Raw genomic sequence first — 15,720 nt, forward strand, 5'->3', positions numbered from 1 at the left:
GGGCAGGTGACACAGGGTGCCCAGAGCAGCTGGGGCTGCCCCTGGGTCCCTGGCAGTGCCCCAGGCCAGGCTGGACAGGGCTGGGAGCAGCCTGGGACAGTGGGAGGTCGGGGTGGCACTGGATGGGCTTTAAGTCCCTTCCAGCCCCAGGCCATTCTGTGACTCCAGGTCTTGTCCAGGCAGGAGCTGTGGCTGCCTCCGTTCCCTGCCCTGCCCCATCTCCCCTGCCTGTCCCAGTGCTGGGACTGTGTGAGAGCAGCCACTGCTGGGTCTGTAGCTCGCTGGTGATACTGTAATGCTCTGTTTCAAACAAGTTGTGCAGCTGTCACTGAGATGCTGTTCCCTGTTAAGATGTCACCATGTCCCGTCACCTGGAGCTCACCTGGCGCGAGGACACCTGTGCTGGCACCAGGCTGGTGCTGCAGCTTCCTTCCTGCAGCTCTTGCTCACGCTGAGAACTCTCCCACTGCTGACTCTCTGCTTGCTCCCTCGCTGTCTCCAGCACTAGCAGCAGGCTCTGAGCTCCGTGCCAGAATTCTGTTCCTGTCACCTCCTCCCTCTGCACCATCGAGCACCATCCGTCTGCGCCTGGAGATGGGAATGTGGGACAGCAGCTCCTCCCCAGAGCCAGAACTCAGCCTGGGCTCTCTCCTAGTCAAGTGGAAAAGCTTTTGGATGGTTTCTGAAATGACTAAAGCAGGGAAATATTCCCACACACGGGAAATCAGCCAAGCAGCAAAGTGACAAGACAAACCCATGTGCTAAGTGTCATCAGGATTACAGAGGGACACGTCCGTGTTGTTGGAAAGAAGATTCTGAAATCTGTGCTGATGGAGATGTGGGGAAGGTCTGTACTGAAGAATTTGAGTTTTTTTGGACCAGTTTGGTCAAATGATGCTGACCACAGGCCATTCCAGCTGCTTATTTCTTTAAATTTCTTTACATTTTTCCCACCTAAACAAGCATGCAGCAACGTTGCTTCTGAGAGAGTAACACTGCAGAGAGTTTAACATCATTTTTTTTACCAAGCACAGGAAGAGCCCTGCCAGACTGGAGCCCTGTGAGCTGGTGGTCAGGTCTGGGGTGGTTCTGCCAGGGGTGCCCAGGAGCTGCTTCCTAGAGCCCATCCATCACTCCAAGCTTTGCTGGGACCTGCTGCACTGCTTGAGCTCCATGAGCTTCCCAGACCCAGCCTGCCTTCCATTTCATTTAGGCAACTGAGCCATGGCAGCTGGTGAGCTGCAGTCTTGTCCTTGTTTCAGCAGAGCTGAAGTGCTTTGGCATTACATAAAGCTGTAATTTTCTTTTTTTCTTGTTACCTTTGAGAAGAACCTTATGTTCCACAGCTTTGTTCTATAGGAATAGATCAGGGAGCAAAGGGCTGGGTGGTCCTTGATGTATTTTTCTGCAGTCAGGTACTGATCATGTCAGAAGGGGAATATTGTTGTTTATTCTTGAGGTGATTTCATGAAAGGGCTGGAATGCATCAGTGGGCTCTGCCCGTCCATAGCTCTGAGATGTTCTGTGGCAGAAATAGCCCCGAGTTCCACAAAAATAAACATGTTTGAAGTGGAACTGATGTCCTCTCGGCCAGGAGATCAAAGCAGCAGAACTTGTCTGGAGACCTGCTGAGAGGGGCTCTGAGAGCTGCACATGCCTGGGGGCCTGAGCCGGCTGAGGAGCGCCAGAGGCAGCCTGGGGGAGGAAGAGCAATGAAAGAGGCAGGTTAGGAGAAAAGAGCACAAAATTTTTTTTTTACTTCCAGCAACTCCATCAGAGTCTTGAAACAAGAGCTTTTTTTCACATGTTTGGGCAGCAAACTAAACATCTGCATGGGAAAGGCAGCGTGTACGGCCGGCGCGGGAAGCAGGGAGGAGGATTTAGCTCCTAAATTCATTTCCAAGTACTGTGTTTGCTGGAAGAGTGGGATTGCCAGAGGGACACATGGAGTGGAAGGTGCAGGTGCCCCTGCAGGTGCTGTGGCACAGTGCCCTCCTTGCCCTGCCCGTGCCCAGCAGAGCTCCCTCCCTGTGGGACCACAGCCACTGCCTCCGAGGCGCAGTCAAACCAGCAGGAAGGGCAAGAGCCCCAGGATGCCTTGGGCTACGGACTTGTGGAGTTCCCCCAGCTGCTTCTGCTAGGGAAAGGTCCATTCTCACCTTGGAAGACTCTAATTTGAGCCATTTCTTTGTTTCCTGCTTCTGATGGTTTTGGTTCTTAGCAATTTTCTCTGTTTTGTTTCCACTGTGCACCCAACAGGAAGAGCCCCTCGCAAAGCCCTCCTGAGTAAGAAGAAGAAAAAAAACGTCCAGCTGACATTTGCTGCCTGCAGGCAGCTGCCAGAACTTCCCCTCAGCCTCTCACCATCTCTGCTCTTTTTGTGAGAAACAAAGGAAATTGGATCCTACAAGAAAACTGTTTTCCAAAACGCCAGAGACCTTGGGATAGCCCGTTCCCTCCTGTGCACTGACATCTCCAGCGAGGCAGGACTTGGGTCTGGCAGTCACATAAGCTCAGGAAGGTGAAACTCAAGCAGCAGCTTGAAAATAAATTCCTGTGTATTTCATGGGAGGGAGGTGAACCCTCCATACCCATCATACCCCAGGGTCTGTCAGTGCTGGGCAGCAGCTCAGGTGAGTCCTGAGCTATCCATGGGTTCTTCTTGAGGAAATGTTCTGGAAGGACTTGCAGAGCAGCTCAGTCACCATAAGACCATGTTCATCTCCTCTGTGAGCACCTGCCAGGTGCTCTGCACACCCCAATGCACACACTGGAATTAGTGACACGCTCTCTCTGTGGCTTTGCTGGGCACAGAGTGTTTTCTGTGCCACCAGGGTTCCAAAGACACCAAAATCCTGCTCCAAACTACTGATAACTTCTCAGGCAGAGGCTGGCCCAAGTGTTGGTTCTTTCAGGCTTTTTTCCCTGATAACTCTGAGATCCTGCTGGTTGCATTCCCTGCTGTCATGAGCGGAGCAGGCGCACAGTGGTGGAGCAATGACAGCGCCTTGAGGAGAAATGAGAGCTGCATTCTTTTGCCATGATTTCATCTCAAAAAGTGCAGTAGCAATTTCCAGTCCTGGAGCCCTGTACCATTGGATTTTCCTTCCTTTGTGCAGTGGAGAGGACCGGGGCTGGTGGCAGACATGGTGCCCATCCCATCACTGGCACACCAGTGCCATGTCACAGTGCCCATCCCATCACTGGCACACCAGTGCCATGTCACAGTGCCCATCCCATCACTGGCACACCAGTGCCATGTCACAGTGCCCATCCCATGCTGGCACACCCAGTGCCATGTCACAGTGCCCATCCCATCACTGGCACACCAGTGCCATGTCACAGTGCCCATCCCGTGCTGGCACACCCAGTGCCATGTCACAGTGCCCATCCCATCACTGGCACACCAGTGCCCTGTCACAGTGCCCATCCCGTGCTGGCACACCAGTGCCCTGTCACAGTGCCCATCCCATGCTGGCACACCCAGTGCCATGTCACAGTGCCCATCCCGTGCTGGCACACCAGTGCCATGTCACAGTGCCCATCCCATCACTGGCACACCAGTGCCCTGTCACAGTGCCCATCCCATGCTGGCACACCAGTGCCATGTCACAGTGCCCATCCCATCACTGGCACACCAGTGCCATGTCACAGTGCCCATCCCATGCTGGCACACCCAGTGCCATGTCACAGTGCCCATCCCATCACTGGCACACCAGTGCCCTGTCACAGTGCCCATCCCGTGCTGGCACACCAGTGCCATGTCACAGTGCCCATCCCGTGCTGGCACACCAGTGCCATGTCACAGTGCCCATCCCATGCTGGCACACCAGTGCCATGTCACAGTGCCCATCCCATGCTGGCACACCCAGTGCCATGGCCTCTTGCACCTCGAGCCTGCTGCCCACAGCCACAGTGCTGGGAGGGCTGTTGGGTGTTGGTGGCCACTCTCAGCAGGACAGGCTCAGCCACATTTTGGTCACCAGCTCATCGCCCCTCCAAGTCCCACCTTGGCCAGGCCCCTCTTGGAGAAGGGAATTGCTAAGCCATCTCTTTGAAAGAAGTTGTGCTTAAAGGGTTAATTTTGGCAGTTTGGGATGACTTGTCACCTTGGTAGCACCTCCCATTTCGGGGTGGGAATAGATGGAGTTTCTGGTAAGTACCAATGGCTGTCAGGTTTGGTAAAGACCAAGGAAAGCTTATTTTTCAAAAGATGGACAGTTTTTATGACAGAAATGCTAAAGGATTGTTTCTAGTGATGATTATTAGCAGAACATTTGGAGGATCTCATTGATAGCCTACCTGACAGCATTCCATGTTTTCCAGCCTCTGATGAAGTCATGCTGCACTCACTGCTGTACCCATTTCTCTATATGTGTAATCTTCTGACATAATAAAGGTGTTGCCTGTAATTTCAGAGGGAATTAATCAGTGTCTGTTGAATCCAGTGACGCAGCTTCTGCAAGGAGTCCAGCCAAGAGTTTGGCCTTAAGCAGAGATGGTCCAATTTCCAAGGGGAAAGCATCCATGTCATAAATATCCCCGCGTGGTGGCAGCCAGAGGACACTGGGGAAGGTTAAACGTTGGTCTGAGCTCCTGCAGGGCTGAGGTTCTCCACGTGTTCTGGAGCCACCATTCCCTGAATCCCTTCCCTGTGCCCCAGGAGGCCCCAGCTGAGGGGTAAGGACATCCTGGGGGTTGTGCCCTGTCCCCACCTCATCAGACTGTGTGATCAGAGGTACTGTCCCTCTCTCAAGGGGAAAACATAAGTCATGATGCTTTTACAAAACAACTTGTTTTTACAGAGGCACTTGCAGTGTGGAGAGAGACTTCTGGTGTTTTATCAGGGATGGAGTTTCTAATCTGAATTGGATAGGGAATACCAATGAGTGCTAAGCAGAGAAGCAGTAAATTAATCAAGCTGGTATTTTGGTACAATAATTGCTTTTTGGTGAACTTGAGAATGACCTGAATTGAACAGTTTGGAAGGACCCAGAAACTTCTGTGTGCAATTACCAGTTCAGTAACTCGATTCAGCTCCGTTTGACAGCTGTGGCTTCAGGAATCAGCGCGAGGGGAAAAAGGGATGTAAAACACGGAGAACAAAATCAATGCCATTTTTATACACTGATTGTATGAGCACCACAAGTGAAGTGACAGACAGAGGGGGTGGAGGCTGCTCGCAGGCATCATTAACGTCCAGAAATACCAGCAGCTCTTTCTGGGAGCTCTGGGGAAAGCACAGGCAGGGAAGTGGCCGTGCTGCAGCACCCGGGGTGCCAGGTGCCATGGACGGGGCAGTGGAGTGGGGTTTGACTGGAAGATCCAGCTCTTGTTGTCCAGACAAATGCAGACCCAGCCTTGAAACACTCCCCAAGGTCTTGGCACCTCATTCTGTAGCTGTGTCTCACGCTCGGAATATCCCCAAGGCACTCGCTATCGTCGGCTGCCGTCTGTGTGTCTCGGTTGCTGTTTGTTGCTGTGCTTGCATGTTGATAAGGTCTCTGGTTATGTCTTGCAGCCCTCAGAATCCAAGCCCAACGTCACCCCTCTCACCGTCCTGGCCCATGTTCTCTGCGCCATCAAGTCCTATGCCCACCTCCTCTACGTCCAGCGACTCATCCCCCATCAGGTCTGTTGCACAATTCGCTTGGCTTCTTGTTGCTTTTGCCGTTTCTGTTGGATTTCCCCGGTTTCCCCCACTTCACTTCCCTTTCCCTTGGCATCCTGCTCGAACCCTCCCAAGCAGCTGTCTGCACTCAGCAAGAGGGGAGCTTTGAAACCCTCCTGCCCCAGAAGAGCCCCTCGGAGCACCCTGAGCCAGGCTGGAGCCTGCAGCCCCCAGGTGAGGGGAGCAGGAGCTGTGCTCGGTGTCACTGCTGGGCCCAGCTCAGCTCAGTGCTGTGCTGGCTTTGCTCTGCTCTGCAACAGGTAAGAAGTGTACTGCAAGGAGTAAAGTGCCTTTGGATAGCTCTGCCACCCCTGGTTTTCTGGCCATGGCCTTGTCTGGGATCCCAGGAGGGTGATGGGCACGGGGTAGCGCAGGCTGCTCTGTGCCCAGGCTAAAGGTCCTTGGGCATTGCTGGAGCAAACCCTTCCTGGGAGCTGCAGAGGAACCAGGGCAGGATTCCCAGCGAGTCCCAGAGCAGTGGGTCAGGCTGAGCTGTGTGCCAGCCCCGTGGGGTCCCCCTGTGCCCTGGGGTGGCACCAGAGCAGGCACTGCCCAGGCTCCTGTGCCCTTGGCACCAGTGATGCCATCGTGCCCTGAGTGCACAGTGAGCCTGGAAATATATTTTGTTTTCCACCTGATGGTCTCAAGCACTCCATGTGAGCGGTGCCTCCTGGCAGTGAAGGACCCTCTGGAGTGGGAGGATTGTTTGCCCATCCTGGTTTTTAAGTGTTTGGGAGCTGCTTGTGTCAGGCAGCTGGAGTTTGGAGAAAAGAGATCTCCATTTCAGGGCTCTCTGCAGCAAAGCCAAAGCCATTCCCAGCTCCTGGCTTTGGAGTTTGGTCTGAAGGGGAGCTGCTCTTGCCTTGCTGCTTCCCTGGGCTCATCTGAGGAACTCAGGAATTTCAAGTCCTTGGAAAGATAAAATTTGGTAAAACCACTGATCAGAGAATGGTGACACCTTGTTCCCCACCCCAGCAGCTCCTGGGGCACTTCATCCCTTCCCTTGCCCATGTCCCAGCTGAGCAGCAGTGCTGGATGTGTCTGGCTGCTCGAATGGCCAGGGCCTGGCTGGGCTGGCACTGGCACTGCAGCCTGGCAGTGTCCCAGCTTTCCACCAGCCCTGCTCCAGCCCAAAGCTGGGAAGGATGGGTGGGGATTCCAGGTGCAGGGACAGCCCTGTGTGCCTGTGCTGGGCCTGAGGAGGCCTGAGGTCCCTCTTTTTCCTTTCTCTGCCAGCAGTTGCTCCATTCCTGGCTCTCCCTGCTCCAATTCCCTCCCCTGCAGCGTGGGCACGCTGACACTTCCAGCAAAATCTAATGGCTGTTAAATCTTTTTACCTTCAGGTACAGGCTCTAAAGAAGTGCAGCAAATTCTTCACGGACCTGCTTGTCTTTCTGTTTTGAAATAACCTTCCCCAAGTGCTAATTCTTCCTTGTGAAATTCTCCTTGTGGTTGCAGCTGCACTTGGATGGGTTTGGCAGAGCGGGGCCAGGGGCAGTGGGTCAGTGCCAGCACCTGCTGCCACCTTTGCTCTGTGCCAACCTCTGGTCAGTGATGGCCCCTCAGATACACAACATTCCAGCTCCAGCCTAGAGGAGATGAGGGGACCCCTGGATTGGGCTGGTGCTGTTTGGGCACCAGTGTGGGCTCCAGTCCAGCTGGGCTCAGACTGGGATTTGCATTGGGGTGAAACGTGGCTCATCCCCAAGAGCCTTCAGCCTCTGCTGGTGTCTCCCTCCCTCCCTCCCTCCAGGGCAGGGTAGCTGAGCAGAGCAGCAGCCCCAGCAGAGGGGCACAGCCCTGGGAGGGGTGTGGGGGCCCCATGCCCACTCTGGTGCCTCTCTTGCAGCTCCCCTCTGCGCAAGGCCCGCGCGCTCTACGCCTGCAAAGCCGAGCACGACTCCGAGCTCTCCTTCACGGCCGGCACCGTGTTCGACAACGGTGAGTGCTGGGCCCCTCGGGCCAGGGCTAGCCCTGCTCCCAGCCTGTGCCACTGCCAGCCCTGCTCCCAGGCTGTCCCACAGGCCCTGGGCTCCTCAGGCCATGGCCAGCTCTGCTCCCAGCCTGTGCCACTGCCAGCCCTGCTCCCAGCCTGTCCCACGGGCCCTGGGCTCCTCAGGCCATGGCCAGCCCTGCTCCCAGGCTGTCCCACACCCCCTGGGCTCCTCAGGCCATGGCCAGCTCTGCTCCCAGCCTGTGCCACTGCCAGCCCTGCTCCCAGCCTGTCCCACAGGCCCTGGGCTCCTCAGGCCATGGCCAGCCCTGCTCCCAGCCTGTCCCACGGGCCCTGGGCTCCTCAGGCCAGGGCTAGCTCTGCTCCCAGCCTGTGCCACTGCCAGCCCTGCTCCCAGCCTGTCCCACGGGCCCTGCACACCCCCTGGGCTCCTCAGGCCATGGCCAGCCCTGCTCCCAGCCTGTCCCACAGGCCCTGCACATCCCCTGGGCTCCTCAGGCCATGGCCAGCCCTGCTCCCAGCCTGTCCCACAGGCCCTGGGCTCCTCAGGCCATGGCCAGCCCTGCTCCCAGGCTGTCCCACAGGCCCTGCACACCCCCTGCCTCCAAACCCTCCCGTGCTTCCCGACCCCTCCTCTAAGCTCAGGGAGACCCTGGTGAGCTGTGCCTGCCCCAGCATTTGCCATTCCCCGAGTTATTCTGTGCAAGGGAGATGAGATTCCAGATATCAGCAGCAGAAAGAGTCGGAGTAGCTGCTGTAATGCTTTGTGCAGGAGATGGGAAAGCCACGTGTGCTTTGTCCCTCAGGATAGGAGCGCTGGAGCAGGTGGTCTTTGCTCACTCAGACCACACTAATGAACTCAGATTTGGTGTTTCCTGCACCAAGAGTTTGTGCCCCATGGAACTGAGCAGCTCTGGCTTAGTTATAATCCCAGTGTAAGGAGAAGACTTTTTACTGCTTTCCAAGTCATTCTTGGCTTTTAAATGTTAAGCATTGTCATTTGGGAAGCTGCTACCACATGCACTGTTTTTGCCCAGGGATATAGAGGCGAATACAGCAGAAAGGGGAGGAGAATGAATGCATGTGAATTAAAGACAATCTTCTCCGAAGCAGCTCCATAGTCATCTTATAAATAAACATGGTCTCCCCTCTGAGGGCCCGTGGGAATCAGAGCAGCTAGGAGGGGAACAAGTTTGAATTAAATACATTATGTTTGCTGATAAAAATCAATGGATTATTCAAGGGAAAAAGTACACAGCGTGTTCCAGTCACTCAGCAGCACAGCCAGGGCTCACGTTGGCTGGGGAACATGAGGCAGAACCAGCCTGGCTTGGTGGGACTCTTGCTGTGATCAAGGGCCTTTTCAAACCCCAGCGAAGGCAAAGGGGTCTTGGCAATACTCGGAGCCAGGTTCCAGTTTGACTTTGAGCTGCTGTGAGGCTGCTCGTGGCTGAGCAGCAGCTTGATCCAGCTGGGGTTGGGGCTGAGCAGCACCCACGGGGCACAGTGGCACTTTGAGAGCTCCAGTTCACTGACCCAGACACGAGTGAGGGAGTGAGGCCAGAGCTGCCGAGTCCCAGCAGCCCAGGGAGCTCCAGGGGCTCTGGAGCATGGGCTTCCCACCCTGACTGTGGGAGAGGGGATGTTCCTCTGCCTGCAGGCGTAACCCTGGCCTGCTTCCCGCACAATCAGCAAATTTTTGGGGGTTGATTGAATAAGGAAAGGCTTTTGAGGACCGATCAGGTTTCTGGTTGCACACAATCAGGTTGCAGGGTTTGCTTTCCCACTGGGATTGTTCCCTAATGCAATTTCCCTCCCAGGCTGGGCCCAGGCCAAGGCGGGATGTGCACAGTTACCCTGTGATGGAGCTAACCACGTTCTCTCCAACTTCCACAAGATCTTAGCTCAAATCCAGAGGAAGTCTTGAGCCCCTGTTTTAATCCCAAATGCTTCACTTCCCTCAGCCCAGCAGCCCCAGGGAGTATTTGGAGCCTGCAGCTCACTTGGTGAAGGAAAGGCCAAGGAGTCCCACAGGGAGCAGGCAGGGACAGAGCACTGTCTGAGCCCCTTGGTGTGTTCACAGAGTCATGGAACGGTTTGGGTCAGAAGGCACCTTGAAGATCATCTTTAACTCTTGTAGTTCCCTTAAAAATGAGCACAAATGAAAGGTCTGACGTGCCCTTCCCCTGTCTCTGCAGTTCACCCATCCCAGGAGCCTGGCTGGCTGGAAGGGACCCTCAACGGCAAGACAGGACTGATCCCCGAGAACTACGTGGAGTTCCTATAACTGTGGGGTGCACAGAGCCACTGCTGAGCATTCCATGGTATCCATGGCCCGTCCTGCAGGCCCCTGTGCCCCCGTGTGACCGGGGTGAGGACAGCCCTGTGCCTGCTGTGGATGTTTGTGTGCATCTGACGTCGCCTCTCGTCCTGCAGTGCTCCTGGGGACATGGAGAGACTCCCCCAGCCCCGAGCTGGGGGTGCTTCAATGCACATCCCAGTGATGGAAAACCAGCCCAGGGACAGCCAAGTGCTCCAAGGGGCCGAGCTGAAGACTGGGAATGGCCAGAGCTGCTCCAGGGGGGTTTCCTGCAGGGGGACATTCCCTGGCTGCACCCGGCAGGGTCCCACCAAGGAGGAGTCCTGTGCTCCCTGTGCTTCCCTGGAGCCCCAAGCACAGCTCTCGGTGCTGCCAGGGAGTTCTGGGGCTGGCAGGGGAAGGGCAGGGGGCCTGAGCCCCCGTGGTGGCTGGGCAGCCCTGGCAGGTGTCCCCTCCTTGTGCCACCACAGTGCTGGTGGCTCTTGCTGGCAAGAGTGAGCCCCAGGTGGGCTCTGCAGGGCCCAGGGCTGGCAGGGCTCAGCAGGCACCTGCTCGCTGCAGAGAGGATGCTTTGGACCAAACCTCTCAAACTCTTCTTTTGTATTTCCAGGATTTTGATTCTGTGGGGTAGCCCTCAGTCTGTGCCAGGTGAGCAGCCCGTGCTGCCCTCGTGCTGCAGCCCCAGACCAACCCCACTCCTGTTGTTTGGCTGTTTGGTACCTGCCCTTCCCAAATCCCACTGTACAGACACCTCGTGCTCCCACCCGTGCCCAGGCCCTGCTGGAGCTGCCTCTGCCTCTCTCCAGCCTTGTTTTCCAGGCCTCCCCTTGCTTGCAGCCTCGTCCGTGCCAAGTCTGTGCAGTGCTGGTTGTGCCAGGTGAATTATTTCCATCCTTGCTGTTGGTGTGGCCAGGGTGGGGCTGTGCAGAGCCAGGAGGAGCCTTTGGCTGCCCCAGCCCAGCTCCTGCCTCCGTGGACACGCCACGAGGGCTGGGCAGGGTGGGAGTGCAAACCCCTCATTGTTCCAGGTTGTGCTGAAGGGGGAGGGTGGGAGAAGGAGCCCTGTTTGGCTGCAGAGCCGGGATTTTGAGAGCTGGAATCATATTTTATAAAGAGAAAGTCTCAGCCCCCAGGCCGGGGCGCTGGGGATGGATGTCGTGGCTTTTTGTAACAGTTTTAAAGACTCTGAGTGACTGAATTGCTCTATGTGTCACTTTTTATTTTTGAAAGGATTAAAGTATAAATAGAGTATCTTAAAATATTAGGAGGAAAAGATCTATATTTGATATTTTTAGAAGAGCTGTAAGGAGAGAAGCAAAGGACATTTGAGGCTGGTCACCAAGAGGCTCCAAAGCCCCCGACCCCCAGCCTGGAGCTGCTGCTTCCTTCACTCCATGGTGTCACTTAGAGAGAAGGCAGCTGAAATTTCAGCCTTCTTCACGTTTTTGTCCACAGTAATTAAACTTCCTGGGCTTTTGTCTCGGGGAAAAATAGAGGAAAAAGGCAATAATTTTTTTCCTGCTTTCCAGGATGGGCGGCACAGCTCATTCCCATGGGATCACCCCCTCTCCATAGCACTCTGACCCCTTGGGGACCCCTCTGGGCCCCTCAGGTGGCTGGTGTGGTTTGGGCAGGGGTGAGGTCCCCAAACTGCCTCGTGGTCTCTCCTCTGAGGTGTTGGATGAAGAGGGCCAGGGGCTTGTAGGGATAACATCCGGTGTTTCCCTAGCACGTTGCTGGTTCATCTCCATCCTTGGATTTTATAGCCAACTCTTGTGCTATTTCTTGGCTTTCCTGAGGCCAGGGACGAGGCCAGACTTTATCCAGCCCTGGCATCAGATGGGGCTGGGCTGTATCCAGCCTTGGCTTAGGCTGAGGCCAGGCTTTTTCCAGCCCCAGCATCACTCTGTGGCTGTGGCTGGTGCTGGGACCTCGGGGTGCCTGGGCTGGGTGTGAGAGAGCCCCTCCTTGGGGCTGGGAGAGGGATGGGGAGGGCTGATGGAAAGGATTGTAAAAAACCCTTCATGCTTCATCCTTTAGCACTGTTTGTGTGTGTCTGTAACTGTCCTGTGCCGAGCTCCCTCCTGCCTTGCTGGGATGCTGCTGGAGCAGAGTGAGTGCTGGGGATGAATGGGGATTGCAAGCTGCCAAGAGCCCTCCAAAAGGCATTATCTGGGGACAGGGTGTTTGGGACCTGCTTAGCAATGCTGTGTGAGCAGCAGCACCACGCTGCTCCCGCCGTGTCCCCACAAAACCTTTCCGTGCAAGGTCCCCCTCCAGCTCCTTGGATACTCCAGTTACTCCGAGACCACAGTAAATTCCTTTTCAGAAGCACTTGGGAGCTCTTGGATGTGCTACCTAGAGAGTTTCTGGGAACAAAAGTCCCACACACATCTATTTACGAGATGTCTCCTGGAGGAAAGGAAATCAAACCGAGGCAGAAGTTATTGCTCTTACAGGAGAGCCAGTGGAATATTTTTTTTTTTTAATTAAAATTTTCCAAAAAGAAAAACTTGTCTGGAACGCTTACTAAATGTTCCCATTTTGGGCCAGCTTTAATACTGTAGTAAACATTGGTTTATTCCAAAAGAAATTAAAGGTAGGAAATATTTTTTAAACCAGCCTGACACAGCATTTGATGGTTAATATTAAAATCTTCAGTCAAAATGAAACGAAAGCTGGGTGGTGACACTGCCAGTGGGCTGAGCCTCTCCCATGGCCCCCGGTCAGTCACAAAAAAAAAGAGAAGGTGCAATGGTGGCTGTTGGAGCTGACATCAGAAGAGTCTCTTGGTGCAGCCCTGCCATGTTGCACATCAATGGCTGATGTTCCACAAACACACCGTGAGTTTGGGCTGGGTTTGGTGGCAGTTGGATTAATTGGGGTGGGCTGGGTTTGGTGCTGGGCTGGGTTTGGTGTTGGGCTGGGTTTGGTGCTGAGTTGTGGTTGGGTTGGGTTTGGTGTTGGGTTGGGTTTGGTGTTGGGTTTGGTGTTGGGTTGGGTTGGGTTTGGTGCTGGGTTTGGTGTTGGGTTTGGTGTTGGGTTGGGTTTGGTGTTGGGTTTGGTGTTGGGTTGGGTTGGGTTTGGTGCTGGGTTGGGTTGGGTTGGGTTTGGTGTTGGGTTGGGTTTGGTGCTGGGTTGGGTTTGGTGTTGGGTTTGGTGTTGGGTTGGGTTGGGTTTGGTGTTGGGTTGGGTTTGGTGTTGGGTTTGGTGTTGGGTTGGGTTGGGTTTGGTGCTGGGTTGGGTTTGGTGTTGGGTTTGGTGTTGGGTTGGGTTTGGTGCTGGGTTGGGTTTGGTGTTGGGTTTGGTGTTGGGCTGGGTTGGGTTTGGTGTTGGGTTTGGTGCTGGGTTGGGTTTGGTGCTGGGTTGGGTTGGGTTGGGTTGGGTTTGGTGTTGGGCTGGGTTGGGTTTGGTGTTGGGTTTGTTGTTGGGTTGGGTTGGGTTTGGTGTTGGGTTGGGTTGGGTTGGGTTTGGTGCTGGGTTTGGTGTTGGGTTGGGTTGGGCTTGGTGCTGGGTTGGGTTTGGTGCTGGGTTGGGTTGGGTTTGGTGTTGGGTTTGGTGTTGGGTTGGGTTTGGTGCTGGGTTGGGTTGGGTTGGGTTGGGTTTGGTGTTGGGCTGGGTTGGGTTTGGTGTTGGGGTTGTTGTTGGGTTGGGTTGGGTTGGGTTGGGTTTGGTGTTGGGTTGGGTTTGCAGCTGGACTGGGGTTGGCTGGGATGCTCGAGGCCATCTCCTCTTGTCCTGTCCCTGGCTGCCTGGAGAAGAGGCCACAGCCCTGGTTCATGGGCACCAGCAGAGCACAGGGCTGGATCTGGGGCAGATGAAGGGGAAGTCACCTGCACAGAGCCAGAGCCCGAGGGTGGACAGACATGTTAGAGAGTGTGTGCTGGTTTAATACTCCCAACGAACCAGAAACCTCAAAGCAATTACAGTTTGTACATTTGGGCTAATTCAGATTTTTAGCTTTTGGGAAATAACGATTAAAAGCAGAGGTTTTTAGAGAAATGGCTGTTCAAAGCTCTGTTCTCTGAGTGAGGAGCTGATTGTTTGCAGGTAATTTAGCACGAGGCTGACAGCTCACAAGCTAGCACCTACCTATTACTTATTGTAAATCCTCCCTTCTGCTAATGAAGCTTATTCTGCTTCTAAACCTCAGACAAAAGGGTCTAGAAAATCACACCTGGGCTCTAAACTCACTGACGCAGGCAGGAAGGGAAAAAGTCTGCAGGAGCCGGGTGCCCCGGAGACCAGCCCGGCCTGGATTAGGTGGGGATGGCAGAGCAGGGTCTGGAGCTGGGAGTGGGGGGAGCTGGAGCAATCCCATCTCCACAGGAGGTTTCTGTGTCCCTGCTGTGTCCCTGCTGTGTCCCTGCCATCCCTCTGGGAGCCTCCACAGCCCCCATCAGCTGCTCCCCCAGGCCTGCCCTGCCCCAGGAGCAGCTTACCCCAGCAAGCAGATAATTAAATATCTGCAGAGTGCTCAGAGCTTTTGCTCACAGCCAGCTGTGGATGAAGAGCAGAGCAGGAGGGACAGGGGATGGGAGACCTCTGGGGATGAGCCCCAGAAGGGCTGGAATGTGGCTGGCAGTGAAGGTTCCACTGAGGTGAGCATCTCCCTGGCACAGGGGGCTGGAAAGGGCTTAAATCCCACCCAGTGCCACCCCTGCCATGGCAGGGACACCTCCCACTGTCCCAGGGGCTCCCATTCTGTCCAGCCTGGCCTGGGGCACTGCCAGGGATCCAGGGGCAGCCCCAGCTGCTCTGGGCACCCTGTGCCAGGGCCTGCCCACCATGAACAATTCCCAATTCCCAATATCCCATCCAGCCCTGCCCTGTGGCAGTGGGAGCCATTCCCTGTGTCCTGTCCCTCCATCCTTGTCCAAAGCCCCTGTCACGGTCACACAGAGGTAAGTGCTCATTTCCAGCCCATGGCACCGTGTCCCTGCTGTCCTGGCAGCCAGCAGGGAGCTCTTTGCAAGGCTGCCCCAGCTCTGGAGCAAACAAGGTCTGGCCCTGGGTACCTCAGCCAGCGCCAGCCCTGCCCGTGGCACTGCAGTGACACCTTGGTGACACTGGGCTGGGACAGTGCCACCTCCGCTGGCCCCATGGATGAGGACAGGGATGGGGCAGCCCCATCTGCCCCATGCCCAGCTGCCCTCCCTCTCCCACTCCCACAGATCCTGGAGATGCTTTGTTCCTTTTTAAAGCTCATTAATTTTGCTGCAGCCGTTACCATTAATATTTCTCACTCTGGGAGATTCGTGTGCTTTTGCCTCTGTTTTACTGCTGGTTATTTTTTGCCAAGCTTGGGTTTGGCTGGGCTATTTTTTCAGCCACTGCTGTTGTTGGTTTTGCCCAGTTTTTGTTGAGTTTTGCTGCCCTGTGCAGTACCTGGAGCGCTGCAGCCCCAGCCCCAGCAGAACCAATGACATCCCCATCACATTGCTGTTTATTATTTATTTCCCCAGCAACGGGGATATATTTAGCCCGAGAGCTTTGAGCTGTTTCAGCCCCATTCTGCTCAGCAGACCCAGCAGTGAGCAGTGGCCGAGGGGCAGCAGGAGCCCCCCGGGACCCCAGCAGGGCCCCCCAACCTGTGCTTGCCCTGGGCAGGGGCTGCAGGAGGGGAGGCTGTGAGAGCCACGTCCCTCCAAGGGTTCCCTTGGACTCGCCAAGGCTTGGGCTGGGCTGGGTGGATTTTTAAAAATTATTTTTAGTAATTGCTGTGTTTGAGGCTGGCAGGCCAGCGCTGTGTTTGTTTGGGGTGGGAACACGTGC

General features: G+C 55.3%; 1 protein-coding gene across 1 annotated transcript in view; it reads left to right on the plus strand.

The window, feature by feature from the left end:
* ARHGAP26 (Rho GTPase activating protein 26) overlaps window positions 1-12,457 on the plus strand; it is an 89,844-nt gene extending 77,387 nt beyond the window's left edge. The window contains exons 20-22 of the mRNA XM_036391497.1: window positions 5,522-5,632; window positions 7,521-7,612; window positions 9,824-12,457. Of these exons, the coding sequence (XP_036247390.1) occupies window positions 5,522-5,632; window positions 7,521-7,612; window positions 9,824-9,912 (292 nt within the window). The 3' untranslated portion in view covers window positions 9,913-12,457. The remainder of the gene's footprint in view (window positions 1-5,521; window positions 5,633-7,520; window positions 7,613-9,823) is intronic.
* Window positions 12,458-15,720: the final 3,263 nt, after the last annotated feature.

The sequence above is a fragment of the Molothrus ater genome, chromosome 15 (assembly GCF_012460135.2).
Source record: "Molothrus ater isolate BHLD 08-10-18 breed brown headed cowbird chromosome 15, BPBGC_Mater_1.1, whole genome shotgun sequence".
In the NCBI taxonomy this organism is placed as follows: domain Eukaryota; kingdom Metazoa; phylum Chordata; class Aves; order Passeriformes; family Icteridae; genus Molothrus; species Molothrus ater.